Source organism: Ictalurus furcatus, chromosome 5 (genome assembly GCF_023375685.1).
Source record: "Ictalurus furcatus strain D&B chromosome 5, Billie_1.0, whole genome shotgun sequence".
NCBI classification, from domain to species: Eukaryota; Metazoa; Chordata; class Actinopteri; order Siluriformes; family Ictaluridae; genus Ictalurus; species Ictalurus furcatus.
In genome coordinates this window covers 7,101,229-7,127,935 of record NC_071259.1, presented here as the reverse complement: position 1 = coordinate 7,127,935, position 26,707 = coordinate 7,101,229, and the positions used below count along the sequence as shown (strand labels likewise).

General features: G+C 38.8%; 1 protein-coding gene across 2 annotated transcripts; it reads right to left on the bottom strand.

Moving 5' to 3' along the window:
* Positions 1-17,953: 17,953 nt before the first annotated feature.
* On the bottom strand, positions 17,954-25,742 carry mthfr (methylenetetrahydrofolate reductase (NAD(P)H)). 2 transcript variants are annotated; one of them, XM_053624533.1, is made up of 13 exons: positions 25,592-25,742; positions 25,103-25,223; positions 23,473-23,728; positions 22,362-22,600; positions 22,169-22,279; positions 21,753-21,946; positions 21,203-21,453; positions 20,947-21,081; positions 20,599-20,779; positions 20,281-20,463; positions 19,879-19,980; positions 19,645-19,764; positions 17,954-18,668 (listed from the first exon to the last, which is right to left on the bottom strand). In XM_053624533.1, the coding sequence occupies exons 2-13, from the start codon at positions 25,221-25,223 to the stop codon at positions 18,429-18,431; spliced, it is 2,133 nt and encodes a 710-aa protein (XP_053480508.1). In that variant the 5' UTR covers positions 25,592-25,742; the 3' UTR covers positions 17,954-18,428. The 2 variants fall into 2 exon arrangements, with proteins under 2 accessions (XP_053480508.1, XP_053480509.1); XM_053624534.1 differs by lacking the exons at positions 25,103-25,223; positions 25,592-25,742 and adding an exon at positions 24,168-24,320.
* Positions 25,743-26,707: the final 965 nt, after the last annotated feature.

Genomic DNA, 26,707 nt, shown 5'->3' with positions numbered 1-26,707 from the left:
AGGATAGAACGGAGCCTCATGGTTTGCATGAGAGAAGACACAACCGTAGCTTATACAATCTGTCAGCCTTGACCAGCCAGCGAATTTAGGTAGATAAATCTACCTAATCTACTGTAGAGTTAACTGTCTAAAATTATTTTATTATTCATTCTTGGCATAGGTTATTGATGAGCCTCTTCCATGATGTGCCTTTTGTTTATCTATATAAACAGCATTCGTTCAGTTGTCATATGAGTATTTTGAGGTAAAGGAATTGTTCATTTTCTAGTTTTAAATAAAGAAAAAAACCCACTTTAATGCTAAAAGTACTGCATTTTTGTTCAAAACGTTCTTAGTTTTGAGTTTGCGCAACATAATTATATTCATCAACCGAACAAACAGTTAAAATTTGACTCAAAGATTCCTATATCTAATCAATGTATATTTCTTGTCTATGCCAATTAGATAGTTTTGAGGTAGTTTTGGATGAATAAGTTATTATTAGTTAGGCTAATTTTACTTTTTTTAATCAGCACAACAGTGCAGCATGTTCAGCGACGTAAAATTTAGTCGTTAGCAGAATGTCTCGGTAAAATGTTTAGTAAACTAAGACTTGCTATTGTAATCAGGGTTTTGTTTTGTTTTTTTAGAGAGAGAAGACAATTTATTTATTTATATATTTATTTATTACAGTGAAGGTTCTCAGGACCTGGTTTTCTCAGGAAAATCAATGCCAGGACATCCTCTGCCATACTTTGTTTTCCGTGTATACCCATCCTTCTTTATACACCAAAACCTCTGTTTACGTTTCATCTGACCACAGAACCCAGTTAAGTTCCAGTAGAGTCTGGTAAAACCCCAGGCGCTGACATTTATGGTTAAAGGTTTTCTTCTGGGATTGTCTTCTAAACACTGTAGTTTGCATCGAGTTCATGTCTAATTGTTGATGTGGTGACTTGTTACCATATTCTGCAAATCCTTGAAGATAATCTTGCTTCTCTAACTTTCATCCTCATGGCGCGTGGACTCAAAATACACTTACATCTTCAACCGGGGCAGGTTCATTACAGCTCCTGTTGGTTTTACTTCAATGTTTTAATTACTGACCCAGACTAACACAGATTGATTAAGCTCTGTCAAAGAGAACAAAGGAGGGTAAAATGGACAAACTGGGAGGCATAAAAAAAAGAATAGAGGTGGGAGGGAGGGAGACAGCATGCTGAGCAGATAGAAGAGACGTCTTGGGGGAACTGCTTGCTGAATGAAATATGGGCATTGTCAGTTATGTAGCTCTTTAGTTATAGCCATTCCCTTATTCATGAGGGTCTCATTTGATTTGTCTATTCTCTAAGCTTTCCCATATTAATGAATGTCTGAGGGAAGTTGGCCTCTGTGTCAAAAACAGGAAATCATGGAAGTCAAAAATTCCTGAATGCTCAGATGAAGAAAATGAGAACATGCTTTGATTAGATTTTGTTCATAAATATTTCTAAGGCTGCCAAAGACTGACACATTGTTGTTGTTGTTGTTGTTGTTGTTATTTCTTAGTATAGGATTTCTAAGATTTCTCTCATATTTTCAGCATGAGACTAAGCTAATTAATCATAATATACCTTTATTAAGGTTGGAGGTGACTCCACAGTAGGTGACATCATTGAGTAGAAATTCAATATCAGACTTTCTCAGGCTGATCTGTATTTGAACAGAAGAGGGCACACATGCTCTCTGTCTCCCTGAGCTGCAGCTGCTAGTGAAGGTTCATTCCAACAAACACGCACACACACACACACACACACACACACACACACACACACACACACACACACACACACACTCACTGTGAAACCAAAGTGCTTACACACTACTACATGGATGTAAAATAGAATACTTATTGTGATCATAACTGAAAAAGCAGTTAAATGACAATGATTTTATTATAAAGAACTCACGCCTGTATTTGGCTTCAGCCTGATATTTTTCTTCTCCAAACCTCATTACTCAAAAACGTGTTTGTTCTATGTACAGTGCCTGCAAATGATGCTGTACTATTTTACTGAATTTGCCTGAGCGCGTCTGCATTGTTTTATACGGTTTACACTTTTTGAGCCCACTGAGTTACTAACTTAAATCGATTAGTAGGAAACGTATTTACTAGTCAGTAATTCAGTGTGTGTTTGTTTGTGTATTTCTTGGTCTTTGCCCAAATGCGTAAGAGTCTGTTATCTAAAATCAGAGTGTGTGCAGTGCCATACAGAAAGCCAGGCAGTGTGCCATCCGGTGTATTCGATACACAAACCAGCAGAGTTTAACCTCTGTCAGACAACAACAAAGGTATACACGCTGTCTGAATGCCAAAAACTGATGCAATGTTAGAAAGAATACACACACACACACACACACACACCCCCACACCCCCACCCCCCCACACACACACCAAACAGACCAGAATTGTAAATAATGCAACGCAATATACAGTAATCATTAACAGAGTTGGATAAGGAATTGGACAACTTTGAATAAATATAAACCTCAACTGTGCGCGTTTGTGTGTGTGTGTGTGTATGGGTGTGGGTGTTTATATCTTAATATAAAACTCTTAACTTTCCTATCAAGCATAACACCCTCTCAATACACACAGCTGGACACCTGTTAACACACAGACATGCGCGCACACACACACACACACACACACACACACACACACACACAAACACATCAATTCTCAGTGGAATAAGTTACATACACACTCGATGCCACTCAATCACTTACTGAACTGACTTTGGCACTATACCACGCTGCAAATATTTTTGCACATCATTTATTGCTAATATTTTACACATCTTCACTGCGAATTTATTCTAGATATTATTTTTATATCCTTAATGTGCACTGCATCACCCATGTGCGTCGTTTGTGTAACCAGATGTCTTGTTTCTGTGCAAGCATACACTATGTGTCCACTAAAGTTTTGTGGACACCTGACCATCACACCCATACATGCTTGTTGAACATCCCATTCCAGATTTAGTCCACCTTTGCTGGTAAAAATCTCCAATCTTCTGGAAAGAATTTCCACTAGATGTTGGAGTGTGTCTGTGGGGATTTATGTCTCCAAGCCACAAGAGCATTTGTGAGGTCAAGCTGGGAAGATTGGGGATCAGTCAGCTTTCCAGTTCGTCATGAAGATGTTCACTGGGGTTGAGTTCAGGGCACTGTGCAGGTTACTCAAGCACTTCTGTTAAAACATGTCTTCATGGATCTTCATTGTCATGCTAGAACAACTTTGGGCTTGACCTATTAGTTCAAGTGAACTTAGTTAGTTAGATCAGTTTTGGGTAGGCCCACATATGGATGTGATGGTCGGGTGTCCACAAACTTTTGGCATATAGTGTATATTCGAGATCATTTGGATTTTTGTCTAACCTTCCAATGTTTAACATTCAGACTTTGAGAAAACAGTATGTTAAGAAATCTGTAAGAATGTGTTGGCCCTTCAGTGACAGCTGTATTGTTGTTGCTTTTTTTATCGAATTTTTTTTTTTTTTGCTTTTTTTTTTTTTTTTTACAAAGTTACTTTTGTTACTGCTGTCTGTGGAAAAAACAAACCTTGAAGTGAAAAGCTAAAAAAGTTCATTCAAGCACCAGAAATGTTTGAGAAAGCAAATAGACTTATCTAAGAGCTGTTTGCAGGTCTCTATATATATCCCTATATACACAGGATATATTAAAAAAAAAAAAAAAGTCTACACACCCCTGTTAAATTGGCAGGTTTTTGTGAGGTAAAAACTAATTTAAGTTAAACCACGTCAGAACCGTTTTCACCTTTATTGTGAAAATGCAACATATAAAAATCAAGTAATAACCAACCAGAAAACATCCAATACCCAGCTTGCATAAGTGTGCATACCCTTTTATACATGGGAATGTGGCAGTGTTCAGAATCAACCAATCACATTCAAACTCATGTTAAATACGAATTATTATACAACTGTCATCAATTGTGACAGTGACTGATTGGGCCCCCAAAAAGTACAGCTGTTCATGTAGGATATTCCTGAAATCTTTGTAACATCCAACTGGAAAAGCCATGGGCCGCAAAGAGCTTACAAAGCAGTTACGTGGTCTCACTGTCAGGAGAGGGTTACAAAAACATTTCCAAGTCACGGGATATACCATGGAACACTGTAAAGACAATAATCAACATGTGGAGAAAATATATAGCACTCGATGACATTACTAAGAACAGAAAATCCCGCTAAAATGGATGAGAAGCCAGGAGGCTGCCAAGAGGCCTACAGCAACATTAAATTAATTGTAGCAATTTCTGGCAAGAACTGGTAGTTCCCTACATGTGACAACAACCTCCCAAATTCTTCACAGGTCTGTGCTACAGGGTAGGGTGGCAAGATGGAAGCCTTTAAAAAAAACAACATTCAAGCCCAGATAAAGTTTGCAAAAAAATAATCTCCCAAAACCATATGAAAGAATGTGTTATGGTCTGATGAGACCAAAGTCAAAATTTTTGGTCATAATAACAAAAGATGTGTTTGGCACAAAAAACACAGTATATCACCATCCCCACGGTGAAGCATGAAGGTGGCAGCATCATGCACTGGGGCTACTTTTCTTCAGCTGGAACTGGGGCTTTAATCAGGGTGAAGGGAATAACGAATAGCTCCAAATACCACTCCAAAACCTTAATTCTTCTGCTAAAACACTTAAGATGACGAGGAATTTCACCTTTCAGCATCACAACAACCCAAAGCGAACCTGCAGATCAACAAAGGAATGGCTTCACCAAAACAAGATCAAGGTTTTTGAATGTTCCAGAGTCTAGATCTAAATCCAATCAAAAATATGTGGTGTGACCTGGAGAGGGCTGTGCACATGAGATGCCCGGCCAGTTTGACAGAGTTAGAATGCTTTTGCAAGGAAGAATGGCAAAATATTGCTAAGTCAAGACATGCCAAACTGATTGACTCTGAACCCGAAAGATTGAATGCTGTGATCAAATCTAAAGGTGCTTCAACTAAGTGTTAGTTTAGGGGTGTGCACACTTATGCAACAAGGTTATTGTACATTATTTGTTTATATATTTTCCCTAAAATTATTCTTATTGTGGTTTTTTTTTTGTCACTTTAATTTATAAGCTGCAATTTTACAATAAAGGTAGAAAAGGTTCTGATATGAGTTATGTTGGTTTAACAGGTTTTTTTTTATATATTACAAAAATCTGACATTTTAATGGGAGTGTGTAGACTTTTTATATCCACTCCAACTGTCTATTTTGAAATCACTTTCCTTTTTCTAATCCCAACCTCTACAGGTGTAGGCAAATACTGGCCACAGACACTAAGCTAATATACCTACACGTTTATTATTATTATTATTATTATTATTATTATTATTATACCTACACCTACACAATCATAGTCAGTATATTTTATATACCAAAAAGCCTTTAATAATATAATGGATTATTATGCATGCACAAAACATACTGTACCACTTGTGAAACAATATAGCTTAATATAAAGCTATCCATATTCCACAAATTCCGACCTCTGTTTTGTATTACACCGTTTCAACAGTGGCATTTCCGAGTGTCATGGTACTTTATGAACAATATGAAGCATTAAGTCACATCACATCTCATCCAGCGTCATCTACTAGCAAGTTTAGGATGCAGCTTAATATTTAATATGCATTCGTTGCTTTACATACTTTCTATTTCAGCATTTTTTTTGTCATCTTCTCTTTCCCTTTGTTTCAACTAAGGCGATTGAAATGCATTTTGTATGTGTGAAAGGTGCTATATTCTATATTTTGTGTCCACATGGGTTTTCTCCAGCGTCTCTGGTTTCCTCCCAAATAAGGCTAGAAGGTAGACTGTGAATCTCTCTCTCTGTGTGTGTGTGTGTGTGTGTGTGCGCGCATGACATCCTGTGAGAGATTAATCTCTTTCTCAGAACCAATGAGTTGCACCTTTTCATTTGCATAGTTACACAGAACATTATGTACAGAGAGAATGTTGTTCCTGCAACAGATATGTTAACATATAAACATCAAGTGCATCACAGAGGTTCGGAAAATTAGACACTAGGATAAGAAATTCTTGGATATTAAAGATAAAGTTTGATTTCCTGGACACAGACACAAGAAAAAAAAAAGTGTTTTCATATGGATGTATATTAAAATGCAAATGTATATAAAAAGTAAAAATGCAACAACAAAAAAAGCATTTTCATATGGATGTATATTAAGGTTTTAGCCAAAGAAAAGCCTTAATCTATGCCTAGGAAACCAACAGCACTCTTTTTTAAAAATAATAATAATAATAAAATAGTGATACCAGAGAGCCATTTCCATGATTCTTTACCATGTTCTGTTGTTGCCACAGTAAACTGAATAACCATTTCTCACCACAGCAATCCTTCCATATAAACATTTATGATGGGGATTTATTTTTTTTCTCTTCAGTTCTCTCTGGCACCAATACAAAGGGTTAAGAAACATCCAGGTTCTCTAGGAAATTACACACCCCACCCTACAGACCCAAACTGTTTCACAATTGTTCTGCAGATTATAGTTGATGGTTTTAGCTTTCTAAAGAGGTTCTACTGGGGAAACTCTCAGTTGCAGAGTCCTAGCTCTAGAAATGTCAAATCAAAGAAGCCTTTAGAGTGTTAGTTAGTAACTCAATGGAAATTTTTTGCAGTAAGGTTGTCTTCTTTTCTGCTAATGTAAATATTGTAACACCAATGGTAACTGAAATCTAGAAGAAACTCCTACTGCAAAGTACAATAAGGACACTACAGAGCTGTTAGTAAATTCAAGGCTGTGAATTCACATGGTTTCATGGGTGCACTGCTGTTCATGTTGTAATCTTGTGCTGACTTTGTGGAAAAACCTGATCTGAGTCTGTTACTTCTGTTTCAGGACATTTTGTCTACAGTCATTGTAATTCTAGTTCCACTACTGTGGCACAGAACACGTTGAACTCCTTGCCCAGACTCCTACAGTCTTGTATTTGCCAAAACCCTTTGGCTATTTGATATAATATTACATTCCCATTCAAAACTACTGAAACGGCAAGGCCAATTCATTTGTTTTTGCTGTAGACTGAAGATATTTGGGTTTGAGAACAAAAGATGAATATGAGAAGAGAGTTTAAAAGGTATATGTAGATGTGTTAAACGGCATAGAACATCATGTGACTGACAGGTGTTTCTTGTTACACAGGTGTGTCCTGTTAGATTGACTGTTTAAACGTTAAACATCTCGGAACGTCTACTCTTGGTTGTAGCCTTCAGTTTCACCTGTGAAGACTGCATTTTTTGTTAAAAAGGATTAGCCAACATGAAGATAAGAGAGCTGTCTATGGGAGTCAAGCAAGCCATTTTGAAGCTGAGAAAAGAGGGAAAAAAAGTTACATCCATTATGTTATGGATCAAAATGACTATAACTGTTTAAATACACACAAAAAACAGCAAATAACAGCTTAAAACAGTAAATCTTTATTATGGCTTGTCTCATACAAGCCATGAGAAGAAATATTTGCAAATAAGTTCATGACCCTAAATGAGGAAAAGACAAAGAATTTCTAAAAGAAAAAGAGAGATTAACCAGTATTTCAGACATCTCAAATGTGGAAATAGGAGGGTCAAAGGTTGTGCTTTTAAAAAGTTCTGGTAGACCAAGGCATGTTAATAGAAGCAGGTGACGATATAAATGATATAAACTTACTGTTAATACAATGCTTCTTCATAATTATATTGACATATAGCTGCAAACTTAAACAAGTAGGCCAGAGCCTTCTCTCGTAATAAGTTTCAGATAGAACAGAACAGTTATCTGGAATTTGTTCCCTGTGACCAAAGTGTCAGGTGACACAGAGCAGCAGAACATTACAAATTAAGGTTAGCCTGACATGCTGTGAATGGCAAACTTTCTGAAAGTTGCAGAGGCATTAAAGCCTTAACCCTTAACTCAGTGCACTTAATACAACTCTACATAATAAAACAATAATCTACAACTCACTATACCTTTGAAACCACAACAATGTCAGATATTTTAGACTCCACAACATTGAAAAAAGTGCACACATTCCTTACATAGATAAAAATGCAACGGTAATTCCACAATTGGGGTGCCAGTTATGTCCCAGTAATATTCCACAAGTCACATGTTCAACATCATTGAATTTCCCGAAGATCACAGAAAGAAGAATAGTAAGTTCTCATAATTAATTTCAATGATATTGTGATATTGACTGACAGTTCACTTTGAAAGCCATGTTATCCAAATTATAGATTGAAAGTACATTATTTAGAAAATCAGTGCAATGTTATTGATGTCCTCATGCCAATAGAAATAATGCTAGTTAATCAAATTTTCTGTATTTGCTAATTCTATGACAAAAAAAAAAACCTATTTAACTACTTATTTAACAGCAAAAAAAAAAAAAAAAAAAAAAACCTTGTAAAACACACTCACACACATACATTTGTAATGGTTAAAATCATATTTTCTTTCATATTTATTGTTGAAAATTAGTTTATCTATTTTTAAATCTTTTAATCTAAAGTTTAATTTTAAAGAGTTATAAGGGCTAAATGGCACGACAATCATGAAACTGCATACAAATAGTTGTTACTAAGAATTCAATGAGTTTTTAAAAAATATTCAGGTAAAAGTTGATGTCAAGTTTCAAAACCATCCATCCCTCCATTTTCTGTACCGCTTATCCTACACAGGTTCGTGGGGAGCCTGGCAGAAAGCCTGGAACCTATCCCAGGGGACTTGGGGCACAAGGTTGGGGACACCCTAGACAGGGTGCAAACCCATCGCAGGGCACTATCGCACACACACACACACCAACTCATTCACACTCTACTGACAATTTCAAGATTGTCCAATCAGCCTACAAATGCCTGTCTTTGGACTGGAGGAGGAAACCCCTGAAGCACAGGGAGGCCATGCAAACACCACGTACACAGAGCAGAGGTGGGAATCAAACCCCCAACCCTGGAGGTGCAAGGCAAACGTGCTAACCACTAGCCACCATGCCCACCCCAGATTCAAATACTTTACTAGTATTTGATGTAGAAAAGTATTTACTCAGCTGGTTACCAGACCACAGACCACATCCCCTGACCAGTCACATGACACATGTCCCCATTCACAGTCACCTGTACTTTTGATCAAACACACATGCTTCTAGATTGGGGTTTTAGATTCAACCTTATTTCAGATTAGATTCGACTGTAGTGTGAACGTGCAGTGTAGTACTTGATCCATGAGTTGCACTTGAACTGTATAACTATTAACCATATTATTTTCAGTGAAAGCGATATCCTTCAGGTATAAATTATGTCCTAAAAAGTAACCATTTATGTCCCATACCAGTAAACAAGTATAGGGTTTTTTGCAATCAAACAAAAAAATTGAAAATAGACTAGCAACTTTGAAAACCTGTACATACTTGCAGTTGCCTGATTACACACACACACACACACACACACACACACACAGCATGAGTACAGTATGTATAAACACTCCTCTGAAGGTCACTAAATCTGCTTAAGGTGTGTCTTCAGAAGTCATGTGACTTGCTGGGCCGGGCTACATGTATTCTATGATCTTGCTTTAAATGTAGAAAAAAATGCTTGCACTATCTTTGGATTGTCATGTGAAAAATGGGAATCCTATTATGGAAGTCTTGTCATGTCACTAACACTGACTCATATTCCTATGTTACATAATGATACAATACAGCACTGACATCCTGTTTTTGACGATGATTCAAAACAGTGGGCTTGTTTATGTTGTAATGGGTCTGCTATAGCAGGACTTACAGAGAAGGATTACATCAGAGTTTTACACATTGGTCATTTCAGGTCTGTTGCTAGTGGCAAACCATGTGACCAGCTGTAATCAATTAATAATGCCAACAATGCCTCCTATTATAATCTTAAAACAAACGAGGCATAATGACATTGCACACTGAAGAATGGCAATCCGTGAACCTTAAACCTGGACTTATTTTCTATCTGCTATGCCCTGTCCCAACAAAGAACACTTTGTTAGGTCATCCTGTCCTATAACACAGTAAACAATTTTTTTTAAAAAAAGTACGTGTGGAGTTGTGTAGGTTGGATTGCTAGCTCGTTAAAAAGTAAGTGAGGTTAGTTAGGAAACCCAGGCCTTCGTACACTCTCACAAGCACATCTAGATCTGGCAACTCGCACACAGAGAGAGAAGCTCCCTCACACTCAGACCCCACAAACTGAATACTTGTTTCTTCAAGTGAGTGAGTCAAAGACGAGCAATAAAACTGATCCGAGAAAAAGTGAATGCACCGATTATTCATAACTACATCATAATAGTCCAAAATCTAAAAGCAGTTTACATAAAAGATTTTTTTTTAAACAGACAAAGAATAAGACAAACAATTTGTATAAAGATAATAATAATAATAATAATAATAATAATAAAATAATAATAATAAAAATAATAATAATAAAAGATTCATTTTTTTTACTTAAAATGAAAAACAAGTAATCACAGTGAAGATGTATGAAAAATATAATTGCAGACAAAATGTAGCTTCATCGGTCTCCTGTAACTTTCTGCTCAATAATCCAGGATGTACATATTCTTGTTCAAATTCTTTCCTTGAAAGTTATCCTACTTTATTAAATCCTACTCCTATTGAAGTGTATTACAAGCCAAAATAACTTAAACTGATGTGATTCAAGTTAAAAACACAGCCAAGGAGATGTTTACTTTCTATTATTGGATAAGACCAGCTGTTAGCAGTAGCTCTGACTCACAGAAATAGTCAAATGCATGGCTGAGTTCATTTTAGCTAAGCCACTGGACCAACACTCCCTAAGGTGGCATGAGGAAGAAACTTTGGGAGGAACCAGACTCAGTAGGTAACCCATCCTCATCTGACACCAGATAGTGTGATTATGAGTCATTACTCTTCCCAAACTGTATGCTATAAAGTCAAACAGTACTGAGTGTGTTGAAAGGATTTTCATTACAAGCATCAGGGTCTTTTATGACTTCAGTAGTGTTTTTAACTTTAAATCTATAATATCCCAATGACGTTATCCACTGAAGAATGGATGAGGCTTGGGCATTAACTGTTTTCAGTAAGTGCAATTTTTAGGCTATTGTAAGGCTGGGGCCAAGATGTCTGAGCCTGGAGAGAACTGCTCTCTGAGAAAACAAAGGATTCTTACAGAAATTAACATTTGAACTCTCTCCCACAGAATTAGCATCTTCATCACATCACACATAACACATCACACTCCCTTCTCTCTCTGTGTGTTGAGATCACCTTAAGCTTACCCAAGGTCTATATGCAGGTCCAATGTAGCAATATGCTCTGGCCCCATCCCAATATAGCTTACAGCAGGTTATGTTCACTGAACTGCTAGATAATTGGAGTAGTTTTGAGGGCAAGGCTGGCCTGTTAGGGCGGGACTGTATCCATCCCACCTGGGAAGGTGCTGCTCTCATTTCCTGCAGCATAGCACATAGACTCAGAACAGGCCTAGTTAATCAATGACAACTCAGAGCCAAGGCCAGGGAACAGACAAGCTGGCTAAACTGACCGTCCACTATCTGCACTGAGTCGTCACCTTGGTTCCACAATATTGAGACTGTCTGTTCATATACATCAGCCCCATCTAACTGGCAGAGGAGGAGGTGGCACACTCATTTATAATGATAATCCAGCCGTCACACAATAACCTAGTCATAAATTCCACTCTTTTGAAATTCTTTATACTAGTATACTCAGCAAAAAAAAGAAACATTCCTTTTTCAGGAGACTGTATTTTAAAGGTAATTTTGTAAAATCCAAATAAGCTTTACAGATCTTTATTAGATCGGGTTTAAACAATGTTTTTCATGCTTGTTCAATGAACCATAAACAATTATTGCACATGCAACTGTGGAACAGTCCTTAAGACACTAACAGTTTACAGGCGGTAGGCGATTAAGGTCACAGTTACAATGTAACTGTAACTACAAAGTACACAAAGTTAGGACACTAAAGAGAACCTTCTACTGACTCTGAAAAACACCAGAAGAAAGATGTCTAGGGTTCCTGCTCACCTGCGTGAACATGCCATAGGCCTGCTGCAGGGAGGCATGAGGACTGCAGATGTGGCCAGAGCAATAAACTGCAATGTCTGTAATGTAAGACGCCTAAGACAGTGCTAGATGGACGCAGGAAGGACAGCTGATCGTCCTTGCAGTGGAAAATTACATGTAACCGTGTGTCCCCACAGACCTGATCGAGAACTTGCAAATGCCTTGGTGGAAGAGTGAGGTAACATCTCACAGCAAGAACTGACAATTCTGGTTGAGTCCATGATGATGAGATGCACTGTAGTACTTAAAGCAGCTGGTGGACACCAGATACTGATTGTTACTTTTGATATTGACCCCGCTGTGTTCAGGGACTCATTATTCCATTTCTGTTTGTCAAATGTCTGTGAAACTTGTTCAGTTTATGTCTCAGTTGTTGAATGTTTTTATATTAATACAAATAATTACGCATGTTAAGAGATAATACTTTACTGTCTGGATGTTCCAGTAGGAGCATAAACAAGCTCCAGTTAGTCCAGAATGCAGCTGCAAGAGTCCTTACTAGAACCAGAAGAAATGACCACATCACCCCTATCTTATCCACACTGCATTGGCTCCCAGTAAAATTTTGCAGTGATTACAAAATACTACCATTGACCTATAAAGCACTGAATGGTCTCACACCACAGTGCCTGAGTGAACATTTGGTCTTTTATGATCCTGCATGCCCAATTCGATCAAAAGGTGCCATGCCCACTTCGATCAAATTTGTTGGTACCTCGAATAGCAAAGGCTACAGCAGGGGGAAGAGCTTTCGCTTATGGAACAGCCTTCCAATTAGTGTTTGGAACTCAGACACAGTCTCTGTGTTTAAGTTCAGGCTGAAAGCATATTTGTTTAGTCAAGCTTTTTGTGAATAATTTCCTCTTAGGTAAAGGAGCAGATCTAGAGGGCTCACAGGCATAGAGTGTTGTGGTGAACTAAGATGTTTGGATGCTGACAAACCCCCCCACCCCTCCCCCGTCACCTATGGGTTCACTCAGGTTTGTTGATGGTAGAGTGCCTGGCTGCCTTATATCCCAGGGTGTCCTGATGTCTGTGTTACCTTCTGACTCCCCCTTTTAGTCATGCTGCCATAGCTAGTCTTGCCGAGTCCCTGCTTGCTCTCACGCAAAGTACATTGTCCTTAACCATTACGGAACAATAAGCATACCTAATAATCTCTCCTTCTCTCTCTCTCTCTCTGTCGAAATACACATAAGTAGTAGTTCATAAGTACACATAACTACACATGATAGTCCTGAGATGCCAGTGATGCTGACCCCTTCTGTTTTCTGGACCTGCCCGATCCATCCTGATGCCCAGCTTTTGGTTGGAGTTCTCGACAAATGGAAATCACATGCTGCTACTGAAGATGGCCCCACATGGTGCAGCCTAAAGATCCTTAAGATTACTGAGGATGGTACCACTTAAAAACCATGAATATTGCTTTGGACCTCAATTCATATGAACAGTTATGCTATAATAGCTTATGACTACAATTGCTATGATAGCTTTAGGACTGCAATTGCCACAAACAGTTTTGCACTCAAGTCTCCATCAGTGAGCAGTGGATAATTCAACAAAACAGACTTCATGTAAAAACTATAATGAATTTCCTGGTTAAACAACTATGCTATATGACCGTGTAGTATCAGCACAATTATAGAAGGGATTTATTTATAATTGCACTATCTGATGTCACCCAAATGAGGATGGGTTCCCTTTTGAGTCTGGTTCCTCTCAAGGTTTCTTCCTCATATCGTCTCAGGGAGTTTCTCCTTGCCACCATCCCCTCTGGTTCGCTCATTAGGGATACATTCATACATTTAAATTTTATATCCTGAATTTATATGTTTCTGTAAAGCTGCTTTGGGACAATGCCCATTGTTAAAAGCGCTATAAAGATAAAACTGAATTGAATTGAATATGACATCCATGTCCATGGGAATATGAATATATATATATATATATATATATATATATATATATATATATATATATATATATATATATATATATATATATACATACATACAGTATCTCACAAAAGTGAGTACACCCCTCACATTTTTGTAAATATTTGATTATAACTTTTAATGTGACAACACTGAAGAAATGACACTTTGCTACAATGTAAAGTAGTGAGTGTACAGCTTGTATAACACTGTAAATTTGCTGTCCCCTCAAAATAACTCAACACACAGCCATTAATGTCTAAACCACTGGCAACAAAAGTGAGTACACCCCTAAGTGAAAATGTCCAAATTGGGCCCAAAGTGTCAATATTTTGTGTGGCCACCATTATTTTCCAGCACTGCCTTAACCCTCTTGGGCATGGAGTTCACCAGAGCTTCACAGGTTGCCACTGGAGTCCTCTTCCACTCCTCCATGACGACATCACGGAGCTGGTAGATGTTAGAGACCTTGTGCTCCTCCACCTTCCGTTTGAGGATGCCCCACAGATGCTCAATAGGGTTTAGGTCTGGAGACATGCTTGGCCAGGCCATCACCTTCACCCTCAGCTTCTTTAGCAAGGCAGTGGTCGTCTTGGAGGTGTGTTTGGGGTCGTTATCATGCTGGAATACTGCCCTGCGGCCCAGTGTCTGCTTCAGTATGTCACAGTACATGTTGGCATTCATGGTTCCCTCAATGAACTGTAGCTCCCCAGTGCCGGCAGCACTCATGCAGCCCCAGACCATGACACTCCCACCACTATGCTTGACTGTAGGCAAGACACACTTGTCTTTGTACTCCTCACCTGCTTGCCGCCACACACGCTTGACACCATCTGAACCAAATAACTTTATCTTGGTCTCATCAGACCACAGGACATGGTTCCAGTAATCCATGTCCTTAGTCTGCTTGTGGGCTTTCTTGTGCATCATCTTTAGAAGAGGCTTCCTTCTGGGACGACAACCATGCAGACCAATTTGATGCAGTGTGTGGCGTATGGTCTGAGCACTGACAGGCTGACCCCCCCACCCCTTCAACCTCTGCAGCAATGCTGGCAGCACTCATACGTCTATTTCCCGAAGACAACCTCTGGATATGACGCTAAGCACGTGCACTCAACTTCTTTGGTAGACCATGGCGAGGCCTGTTCTGAGTGGAACCTGTCCTGTTAAACCGCTGTATGGTCTTGGCCACCGTGCTGCAGCTCAGTGTCAGGGTCTTGGCAATCTTGTTATAGCCTAGGCCATCTTTATGTAGAGCAACAATTCTTTTTTTCAGATCCTCAGAGAGTTCTTTGCCATGAGGTGCCATGTTGAACTTCCAGTGACCAGTATGAGGAAGTGTGAGAGAGATGACACCAAATTTAACACACCTGCTCCATATTCACACCTGAGACCTTGTAACACTAACAAGTCACATGACACCGGGGAGGGGAAATGGCTAATTGGGCCCAATTTGGACATTTTCACTTTGGGGTGTACTCATTTTTGTTGCCAGTGGTTTAGACATTAATGGCTGTGTGTTGAGTTATTTTGAGGGGACAGCAAATTTACACTGTTACACAAGCTGTACACTCACTACTTTACATTGTAGCAAAGTGTCATTTCTTCAGTGTTGTCACATTAAAAGATATCATATATTATCATATATAAAAGATATCAAATATTTACAAAAATGTGAGGGGTGTACTCACTTTTGTGAGATACTGTGTGTGTATATATATATATATATACACACACACATATATACACACACACACACACATGCATTTCCTTAGATATGCCTAATTAAACAAAAAAAAAAAATCCACAGTGCACATATGCTTGGTAAACATTTCAAACACTGGATAATTATAATATATTGAACTAAATAAAAATTGCTTTATAGGTACATTTAAACTGAATCACAGCAATAATGAATGATACAAAGAAAATAAAGACATTGCATTGTTGGTACACAACTATTAATAACTAACAAAATTATAAATATTGCACGGTGGATACATAACCAGAAATGGCACTACAGAAGTGTGTCTATTCATAACACAGTGTAATCTCCTTAATAAATAGCTTGGCATCAGCTGCTGGATTACCATGGTGAAGTAATTTCCAAATGCACTGTATATATTTTGGGATGCTCACGTCTCCTCATGTCTGCCAACACCTGAAGGCGGGCAGTATCAACAGCATCTGGTTCCTCGCCTAGCTTCCTCTTCCTTTATGGTATTATGTTTGAGCGTGAAATTGGTTTTCAGTTGGTTTTGGCAAAGGGGTAAGCCAATTCTTCTTCAGAATATGATATAAACATTTCATGTGTGGGATAATTTATCACTGGCAAGAAAGTTTTAGACATGGTGGAAATTCAAAAACTGTCCCGATATGTCTGAATTCACCATATAATTCAAAATGAGATACCTACTTGTATCAAAATACGCACTGGCAACTCTGATAGACACCAGCTGTTTATAGACACCAGCTGTGGAGGACATCATGGACCTGAGTGGTCCTATGCCAAACTCAATACCCGTTTCTCCTCTTTCAGTGTCACCTACACCAAGCCAGAGTACAGCATCAGATCCGTCTTCTTCACCAAGCCTGTGTGAACATTAAAATGTCCTAAATTATCAGAATTCACCACACAAAGAACTTCACACTTCTCCTGAATACTGATTAGGGAAACAACAAACTGCTTAAGTGGACTGGAGACATACGGCTTGATTTAGCTTAGAATGCTGCCACATTTAAACTACATCTTTAACACGTACAACAATATTTACTCCTTAATAGGTGTCGATGGACCACTGTATTTATAGCGGTATGTGCGCCACGCAGACGCGTCGCGTTCATTTGTAAGGACGCGCACAGGCGACGCGCGCGATACGCACGGCAGCCATCTTGCGTACGCGTAAATAAAAGCAGGATTTGCTTAACGCTACAAAATCTAACTGAGTTACATTTCTTCACATATAACATAACCACTGGTGGCGAAAGAAGAATAACTAAGCATGTTGCACTGGACACGTTCGTGGTTGTTTCCTGGTCAGATCCAAAGAGGATTGCGTCCGTTTTCTGTCTGTAAACAAAAACAAAACTTCTTTAGAAATAATACAGTGCGAACAGAGGTGCTAACGAATAGCACAGAGATTATTCGTGGTGAAAAAAAGTGGATTATTTATTTATATATGCATTTAGTTTTTAACGCCGGAGCAAATGAGAATTTCCCGGCAAAAAGATTCCAAAACAGGAAAGACGTCACCGGAACTACGCCAGGTTGTGGGTGAGCGATAATGTGAACTCGTAGCCACCTCCCACCTGATGTAATGTTGCATCAGGAAATTTCATCAGCCACGGACATGAGAATAAGAGAATAATTTCCCTAAGACTGTATAATAAATAACGTTGAAAAACTCCAAATAGATTTGATGATGGGGTTGTTTTTTTTAAAAGTGCGTTATTTGTTGCCTTTTTATGTCATCTTTTATGCTTTTCTTTATTTTGAACTATTGTTTCACTTGATGTATAAACATAAAATGTTATTTATTTTTTAAAAGTGTGAGCATGTGTGACATCACATCTGCTGATATGTGCAAGACCAATCATACTTCTCTAATGATATGGATATTCACCTTTACTCTCATTCTATATGTAACACAGCTGTTATAAAGTGGGATGGATTCTCTAACATGGCTGATAAATACAATAATGTGGCCAAAATGACACAAAAACATAAGCACAGAGTCTTAGTGTGGGGAACATTAATTTTTATTTGACATTTACCAGCAATCCACAAAAACTTGGGGGGAAAAAAATTTGAACATAAAAAAATAGAGGGGTTAATGATCCAATGCAACGGTAAGCAACATTATTACCCCCCCCCCCCCCCCCCAAATTATAACAGCAAGCACAATCACCGTCAACAACCATGACCTTGGATGGTGCATTTGCTTCTGATTGAGTCTCTTCAAAAACACAGCACACCTGCCATGGTGTACATGTGTAATCCAACTGGCAAAGGTAAAACAGTCTCAAAATCTTCAGACTTTGGACTTACCAAATAGTGCAATAAACAAAATCTCTGTTTATAAATAGTTTTAAAAAGCATTTAAGTTAAACTCATAGTTGTAATTTAAGTGCTATCGAAATGTAGGCAAATAATTTTGCGGTATATTAATATGCTATGGTTTATAACCATATAATAATACAGTGTTCTTAAAATAATCCACTCAACATGAATGACTTTTCAAACCATGTACTGCATTGAATATTGCTGATATTACAGTATCTTATGTAACAACCAAATCATTAGTGGCATTATAGTAGCTGCTTATGTGGGGTGTTTATGGAGTCCTAAAATGAAACAGCAACAGTCTGGCTATGAATGTTTTCTTCCAGAGGTTCTGGAGGTGCGCTTTGCAATTCGAACATGTCGTCAATGACCTGCCACAGACAGCTGTTCAAGGGGAAATCATTGTCCACTAGGTTGACTAGGAAGTAGTTATCGTGGATGTACTGGATGATCATTCTGGAGGGGGACTCGTCCTCGTACAGCTTCCCCCACTGCTCAATCCACAGCGCAAATGCCTCGTCCTGTGAGAGAGAGAGAGAGAGAGAGAAAAATCAGCATTATTATCACTGGCAAGTGTAGCCACAGGTGATTTCCCTTTCAGATTATATGTAGAACAGCGATGAACCTGTCCTTTCTTATTGAACAAAAAAAGATAAGAGATAAAAGTAATATGCAAAAGGTGTCAAGCTTTCAAATTTCACAAAAGAGAGTAAAGGTATCTGTGATGTTAAAATCGAATGGATTCCCTTAAAAATGTCCCAATACCCCACTTTAACTTTATACCCAAAGAATATAATGAACCCATAATATACACTTGTATACCTGCTCATTCATGGAATTATGCAATTAGCAAATCATGTGGTAGCAATGCAATGCATAAATTCTTGCAAAAACTGCTACAAAAATGTTCTCAATTACTTTGTTTGTGGCATCATTGTTGGCTATTTGAGTATTTCAGAAACTGCTGATCTGTGATATTCACATGGTCTACCATAGCACAAATATCCACTCTTTACAACCACTGAGTACCTAAGAACTTGAGACATATGGTCTACAACAGAAGACGACCACACTGGGTTCCACTCTTGTCAGCCAAGCAACAGGAATCTGAAGCTACAGTGGGCACAGGCTCAGCAAAACTGGACAACTGAAACATTTTTTTTTCTTGGTCTTTTGCAGAACTGCCGATGATCACTACATGTTTTTTTGTTTCTGTGTAAATTCTAGACACCGTTGTTCATGAAAATCCCAGGTCAGCAGTTTCTGAAATACGCAAACCAGCCCACCTGGCACCAACCACCATGCCAAGGTCAATGCCACTGAGATTACATTTTTCCCATTCTAATGATTGATGTGAAAACTGAAGAAGTTGACCTGTATCTACACGATTCTATGTATTGTGCTGCTGTTTGTGTTTGGCTGATAATAGTACATAATAGTAAAGTATATATATAGTAAACTTGCTATATAAATGATCATATATGGAACCTTCCTCACCTTCCAGGACATAAAGCTGACTGGATCGACCACAGTGGGCTGAACAATCTCTCTGCCAGGGAAAATCCCCCAGGTTACAGCATTGGGTTGCAATTCAGGGGCATTTGTAATATTCTCACCCTGCAAGAGAAGTTAAAGTGATGTAAAAATGATCATACAAAGAGGAAAACTGTACTGTGAACATGCCTCAGTGTGGAAAAAAAAAAAGCAGAGAGAACGGGACACGTGTTTTACCCGCATGTTGACGATGTGATAGTTCACACGTGGTTCATATTTCTTCAGCACTTTAAGAAGTGCCTTTGCATTTTCATTTGATGTGAAAAATTCCAGGTAAGCCTTCGAATTTAAAAAAGAAAATGCATTTTATTACAGATCTGTTGTCCATGTTTGAAAATGAATGTCTAATTAAAATAATGATTATTTTATTTTAATGATTATTTTACATTTAAAAAAAACAAACAAACAAAAAAAACAACAACCAAAAAAAAAAAACAAATGGAACTGAAATACCTTAGATAGCATTATAAATACTAAATAATATGATAACTTTTTCATGAAGGGTAATGACTGATATGAGACAAAGTAAGATGTTGAGCCTCCAGAACACCATAATAATATTTTTCATGATTTCGCTACCTTCTGGAAGACGTATCCTCCTGGGGGTCCCCAACCTACAATGGGGTCAGAAGAAGGCTTGCCATTGATGTTCGGCTGGGAGTTGATGGTGAGGATACCTCTACGATTCACTTTCTCTAGCTCATCCTTTAACATGTTTGTTTCTGGAGCCAGAGGGTCATCGTTCCATGGTAGACACATCACCTAATTAAAACGAGGATAATATAATATTGTGATTATCATTACATATGTAATATATGAATATAGCCTAAACAGTCCGTTTTAAATCATGAAGTTTCTGTAATTAGGTCAAATAACCTTCAATCACTGTCCATCTACCTTGTGTCCATTTTGGTTGGGCTGTGCTGTAATATAGTTGGTGAAGACTTCATACACACTCTGCTCACTTGTTAGTTCCTCTCCCCACATCTCTAATAGGGCTTCTTTAGGGGACTTGCTCTTCAGGTAGAACAAATAGTAATCCGTCAGCTCACCAAAGGCAGGAGATGAGGAGTTCCCCCTAAAATGGAAGCAAGTTATATAGTGCAGTACATAAATGAAACAACGATTTTGATGTTATTTTGTTACATTTATTTTAATTATTGTAAAAAAAAATATATATATATTTTTAAAAAGTGCTAAAATATTTAGAACACAAACGATAAATGTTAAAAATAATCTAGGTACCATCTCCCATTGGGAAAATCATCCCAGTCCTGCGTTCTATAGATGTAGCTTTTGGACCTCGTGGACCAGAAGATTGGCCTGACGTCCTCCATCTTTCGTTTGGGATGAGCACTAACAGTCCAGGGCAGAGGTCGCCTTTTAAAGAGATTACCTCAGAGTCAACAATTTTGCCACAGACAAGTACTAAAAGATATACTTTGATGGTTTTCAACACAAATGCACTGTGGAGCTAAAGAGCCATCTCTGATTTGCTCACCGAGGGTCCTCGGCCCATAAACCGAGCTGTCGGAGCACTTCGGTTGTAGCCACCTCTCTGTTCAGTGTATAGAAGTGCAGACCGGGCACATCGCCGCTGTTCAGTAGCACCTTGCACATCTCCACGGCCTGCTGGACACCATAGTTACGGATGGCAGCATCGTTGTCTTTGATGGGCTCGATCACTTTCATGATTTCCTCTGGCACCTCCAGCTTTGACAGTTTGACCAGCTGACGTAGTGAGTGATAACCCTGTGAAGAGGCAAATATGTCAAATTCTTCTCAAATACAATAAATCAGGAACAGTGTAAGAACTATTGTCAGAGATGCTGTTATAGAACGTTAATTAACACCTTCTGACCAATCAGATTAGAGTAATCAACAGCACTCTGGTATATTTGATACATAATAAAATACAACACAGGGGACTTCTGGACCGGTCTGTAGGTACAGTCATATGACTCAATACTGTGTAAATTAATTCAGCCTGTAATTTAAACATGCATTATAGTTTTATGAATTTTATATATTTTTCAACTGGTTTTAATTACCTGAAGGGGGAAAATTCCAGGTAAAATGGGACAGGTGATGCCAATAGCTCTGCAGTCCTTAAGGAATTTCAGAAATGTTTCAGCTCTGAAAAACAGCTGAGTCACAACAAAGTGTGCTCCTGCGTCCACTTTCTCTTTTAAGCGTCTCAGGTCCTCTTCATAGCTCTCGGCCTCTGGGTGCCCAGTCGGGTAGCCTGGTCATCACAGAGTCATAAGTGAGGCATTTTGAAAAGAAAAAACAAAACAATTCTGTACACTTTCACGTTTTCCCAACTCCAAGCTCACCTGATCCAACATGTGAAGGCTTTGATAATTAGCTGATGAACCAGATCAGGTGGTTTGAGATTAGGGAAAACATGGCACTGTACAGAATTCGAGTTGTGAACCCCATCATTGCTGCCCATTACACGACTTACCAGCGACACAAATGTCAAAATAATCATCAAATTCACTGCGGATGTGCTTCACCAGGTCTACAGCGTAGTTGAACCCTCCTTCTTCTTCTTCCCAGTCTGCTCCCACTGGATCTGCATAGATATGTTGTTGTCATGCACGGTGTGACCGGATATAACACACACAAAAGTCCGATTCAACAACTAAATATCTAACCTCCCCTCAGCGCCATGATGTTCTTCAGTCCCAGGTGCTTGGCTTTGTTCAGATAGAATGTGAGCTTGTCTTTTGTTTGCTTGCAGCAGGTCAGGTGCAGCACACTCTCCAGGCCACAGTAGTTGACTGCTGTGCTAGCGATCATCATGGATGAGGTCTCTTTGTCTGAGCCAGGATCTCCTGCTGGATGCCAAGTGATGTCGATGAATAGAGGCCCACCGGATCCCATACGGTCGAATCTAAAACAAAGCAACAATATACCCTTCGATACAGTCTTAACACGCACTTATCAGCTTAACTGACTAACCTGTACAACAACCTTTATTTTGTCCTTTTACTCTGCTAGTTAATTAACAGGCCAATAAGACTCTGTACATTATGTAAGGCTTGATAATCACCGAGGTAATCACTTCATCTGCTTAGCACGGGTTGCCAAGTGCAAATGCATTATGATTTAAAAAAAAAAGGAAGGGGGAAAAGAAAAGAAAAATGCTGCTCACTGGCTTATAGCTGAAATCTAAGGTCCTTTTTCATGATACACTTTCTCCATGATACACTATACAGCCAAATGTTTGTGGACACCTGACAATTACACCCATATGTGCTTTTTGAACAGCTCGTTCCAGTTTTAGTGTTACTTTCCTGTTATAATAACCTCTACTCTTCTGAGAAGGCCTTCCGTTAGATTTTGGAGCTTGGCTGTGGGGATTTACCCATTCCACCACAAGAGCATTATTGAGGTCATGCACTGACATCAGGCAAGAAGGTCTGGGGTGCAGTCGGTGTTCCAGTTCATCCCAAAAGTGTTCATTGCAGTTGAGATTAGGGATCTGTTCAGGACAGTCGAGTTCTTCCACTCCAAACTTGTCAAGCCATGTCTTCGTGGACATTGCTTTGTGCACAGTGGAGTTGTCATGCTGGAACAGGTTTGTTCCAGCAAATGGAAACTGTAAAGTGACAGCAAGGCATTTGAAGACACCGTATACAATTGTGTGGTTGCAAACTTGTGGTAACAGTTTGGGGTGCAATGGTTAGGTGTCCACATACTTTTGGCTACCGTGTACATCTGTACTGGCAACGCAAGTGGAACAGTGATAGATTTAGAGCTCACCTGGAAATGAGGTTGACAGCACCGCCGGCTGTGCGTGGTGGAAAGAACTCGAGGGAGAACCAGCAGTCCCCGGACTCGATGCGTCGCCTCATCTTGTCCCTCAGTCGGTTTCCGCGGTCCGAGTCCCCGACAGGTGTGGAACACCTGGAGCTGTTCTTGGAGCTGTCCTTGGAGCTCTCACCGCTGTTACTCGCTCCGCTCGAATCACTTTTAATCCACAGCAATCCGTTTTCCTCCCGCTGGTTCACCATGATTCCTACACAATCATGATATATGGTTATACATAAGCTACACCGACATTAACACAGCTACCAATAACTATTCCAAAAATTCATTATCCGCATGAGACAGTGCAACCACGAGGAAGCGGAGAGTCAGTGCTCCATAATGAGCTCTCTATTATTTATAGGACATTATTTTTAAACTAACTGGATTAACCACGGGTTGGTTTTTTTCCCCCGTTTTTGTCGTTAACAAATAAATAACCCAGTAAAGAGATGGTTGAGCTAGACTTTCTAGACTGAGACTAATATTTACAAAATGACGACGTTTCTAGAAACATGTGAACCCGCACGCTACAGCTGTGGGCGCGACGGCGTTAGCCGGTTAGCTCGAAAAGCTACAACACGAGCTCACTTACCCTAGCTTATTCTATATTGAAAACAAAAAAAGAAAACATAACCGGCTGTGTTTACCTCAAACAAGTTCCTGGGTGGTCAAATAAATAAATAAATATATACGAGCGGGAGCGAGTTCTTCCACCGACTGGACCAGTATCCGCCGAATGTACCCGAAAAAGGTGTTATAGACAGAGTGGGCGGAGCTTCACAGGACCGGACACAGCCCTGTTAAGGCGTGGGGGCATGAGTGCGTCTGCGTAACATCGCAGAGAGGAGGATTCTGGGTAAGCGTGGTACGCAGAGACACGGAAGCGCTATCTGCGCGTCGTGTGAACAGAGCAGAAGCAGGGCGGTGTTGATTGAGTTCAGCTGAGGCAACCGCTGGTTTGTTGGCAGAGAGGTGTGTCGGGTTTGTGTACCGGTGGAGCAGTAAACATTGTGGTCAAGGGTTGTGACATTTCTTCCGCGGGGTTATTCAAATTCATAATAATATTGTTTAATTCAGAGTGATATTGTTTCAAACAAATCTCAAGCAGTGAACAATAAAGTGCTAAACAATAAAAGCGCATTTGTCACAACAGAAGTGTTTCATCAGACAGTAGAGTACATACAGTACAGTTCATACAACAGTAGAGTACCAGCGTTTTCAGCTGAATTTGAACATGTGCTAATGTTACTTCTTTCTCCGAAAGCATCACATATCCTACATTTTGCATAATGCAGGGTGTCCCAAAAGTCTCCATACTTAGGGGGAATTAAACACTGTTTAGCTAAATGTAACTTTATTTACAAAACATCTCCTACATCAGTGGATTTTAATCCTGGTCCTGAGGACTCACAGCACTGTACATTTTGTATGTCTCTCATATCTGACACAGTCAGCATACATCTCTGTGGTAATCAGGCCTACACTGTTTGAATGAGATCAGGTCAGTTTTTGTTTGTGTTAAAATGCACAGTAACATAACGCTAATCATATTACACTGACAGGCACAGTCAGTCAGTAGTACCTTCTCGTCCTCTCTGATCTCCATCACCTTCTCTTTTTCTTTTTCTCTCTCTCTCAGTCTCATCTTGTCCCCCGTTGCTTCCTTCCCCAAAGCTGAGCTTTAATGGTCTTTTCATTTTCATCTGTGTCACAAAAGAAAGTAAACACAGGGTAAATGGGTATTTATCTGCAAAGGTAAATTCGCCCAGCCTTTGCTAGGATAATCTTGCAATGAAAATAATAGTAAAAAATTGTATATATATACACACACATATATATATACACAAAGTGTATATAAAAGAAAAGCACATCATTATCACTCCGTCATTGAATGGATGGAGTTAATGTTAGCTGGCAGCTAGCTAGTTAATTCACTCATGATGGACGGCCACTGTTTAACGAAGCGCAACCACACACACACAGGAGCTGTTTGTCAAATGATGTCTGACTGGTTGGGGATGAATCATGTCAATGAATTACAAACAGACGATTAGTAAAATTCTCTAATTACCTCTTAAAGCTTCAGCGGATTAACGTGCCTGCCCTGCCCGGTATGTTGATGTAGTCCAGCACAGTGAAACGCAAAGCCCGCCCCCCAGCTGATTTCATTGGTCAATTTAAGCAAGTCACCGGAGAAGGTCGGTTATCTTTGCGTTGTACGAAAATAGTTATTATTAGGCAATTTTATGACTTTTAATATACACCTCGGAAGAAAATACCGAGGTCAGGTGTCCTTATAATTCATGCTACCCGCCAGATTGTCCTACCAGGTCTTACTGCGCATGCGCACATCAATATTGCGTCAGATTTGTTGCGCTGAACAACACGCCCATAATTTGTTACTACTTGCTGGTGGACTTGATCAGTAGAAAGCAATAAATTACCATTGGAGACCCACATGGACCATTACAGTTTCCATTAAAACAAGTATAATTCCCATTATAACTATTAAAACCATTACAAATTCTATGAGGGTTTCTATTGTTTATTTTTTAAGCAGCCTTATTTGTTTTTGCGTTTTGTTTTTAAGAACAAAAATCTATGAATAATTTTAGTATTAATTAATACATGTAAATAACTCTGTGAATAATCATCTTCGTGTCTAGTATCTCTAATGTTACAGGCAAATAAGAATTTCACAGCATACTGCAAACAGTAATTTAAATCAATTTTTTATATATATATATATACTTTTAAAAAATTGATTTAAATTACAGTTTGCAGTATGCTGTGAAATTCTTATTTGCCTGTAATATTAGAGATATATATATACACACACACACACACATATATATATATATATATATATATATATATATATATATATATATATATATATATGTATATGTGTGTGTGTGTGTGTGTGTGTGTGTGTGTGTGTGTGTGTGTATATATATATATCGTCTGTTTCTGCGGACGATTTGCGCAGAACTATTACAAGGTTTTATATATATATATACGATTTGCGCAGAACTATTACAAGGTTTTATATATATATATATATATATATATATATATATATATATATATATATATATATATATATATATATATATATATAAAACCTTGTAATAGTTCTGCGCAAATCGTCCGCAGAAACAGACCACTTGAATAACCCCTTTTCGCG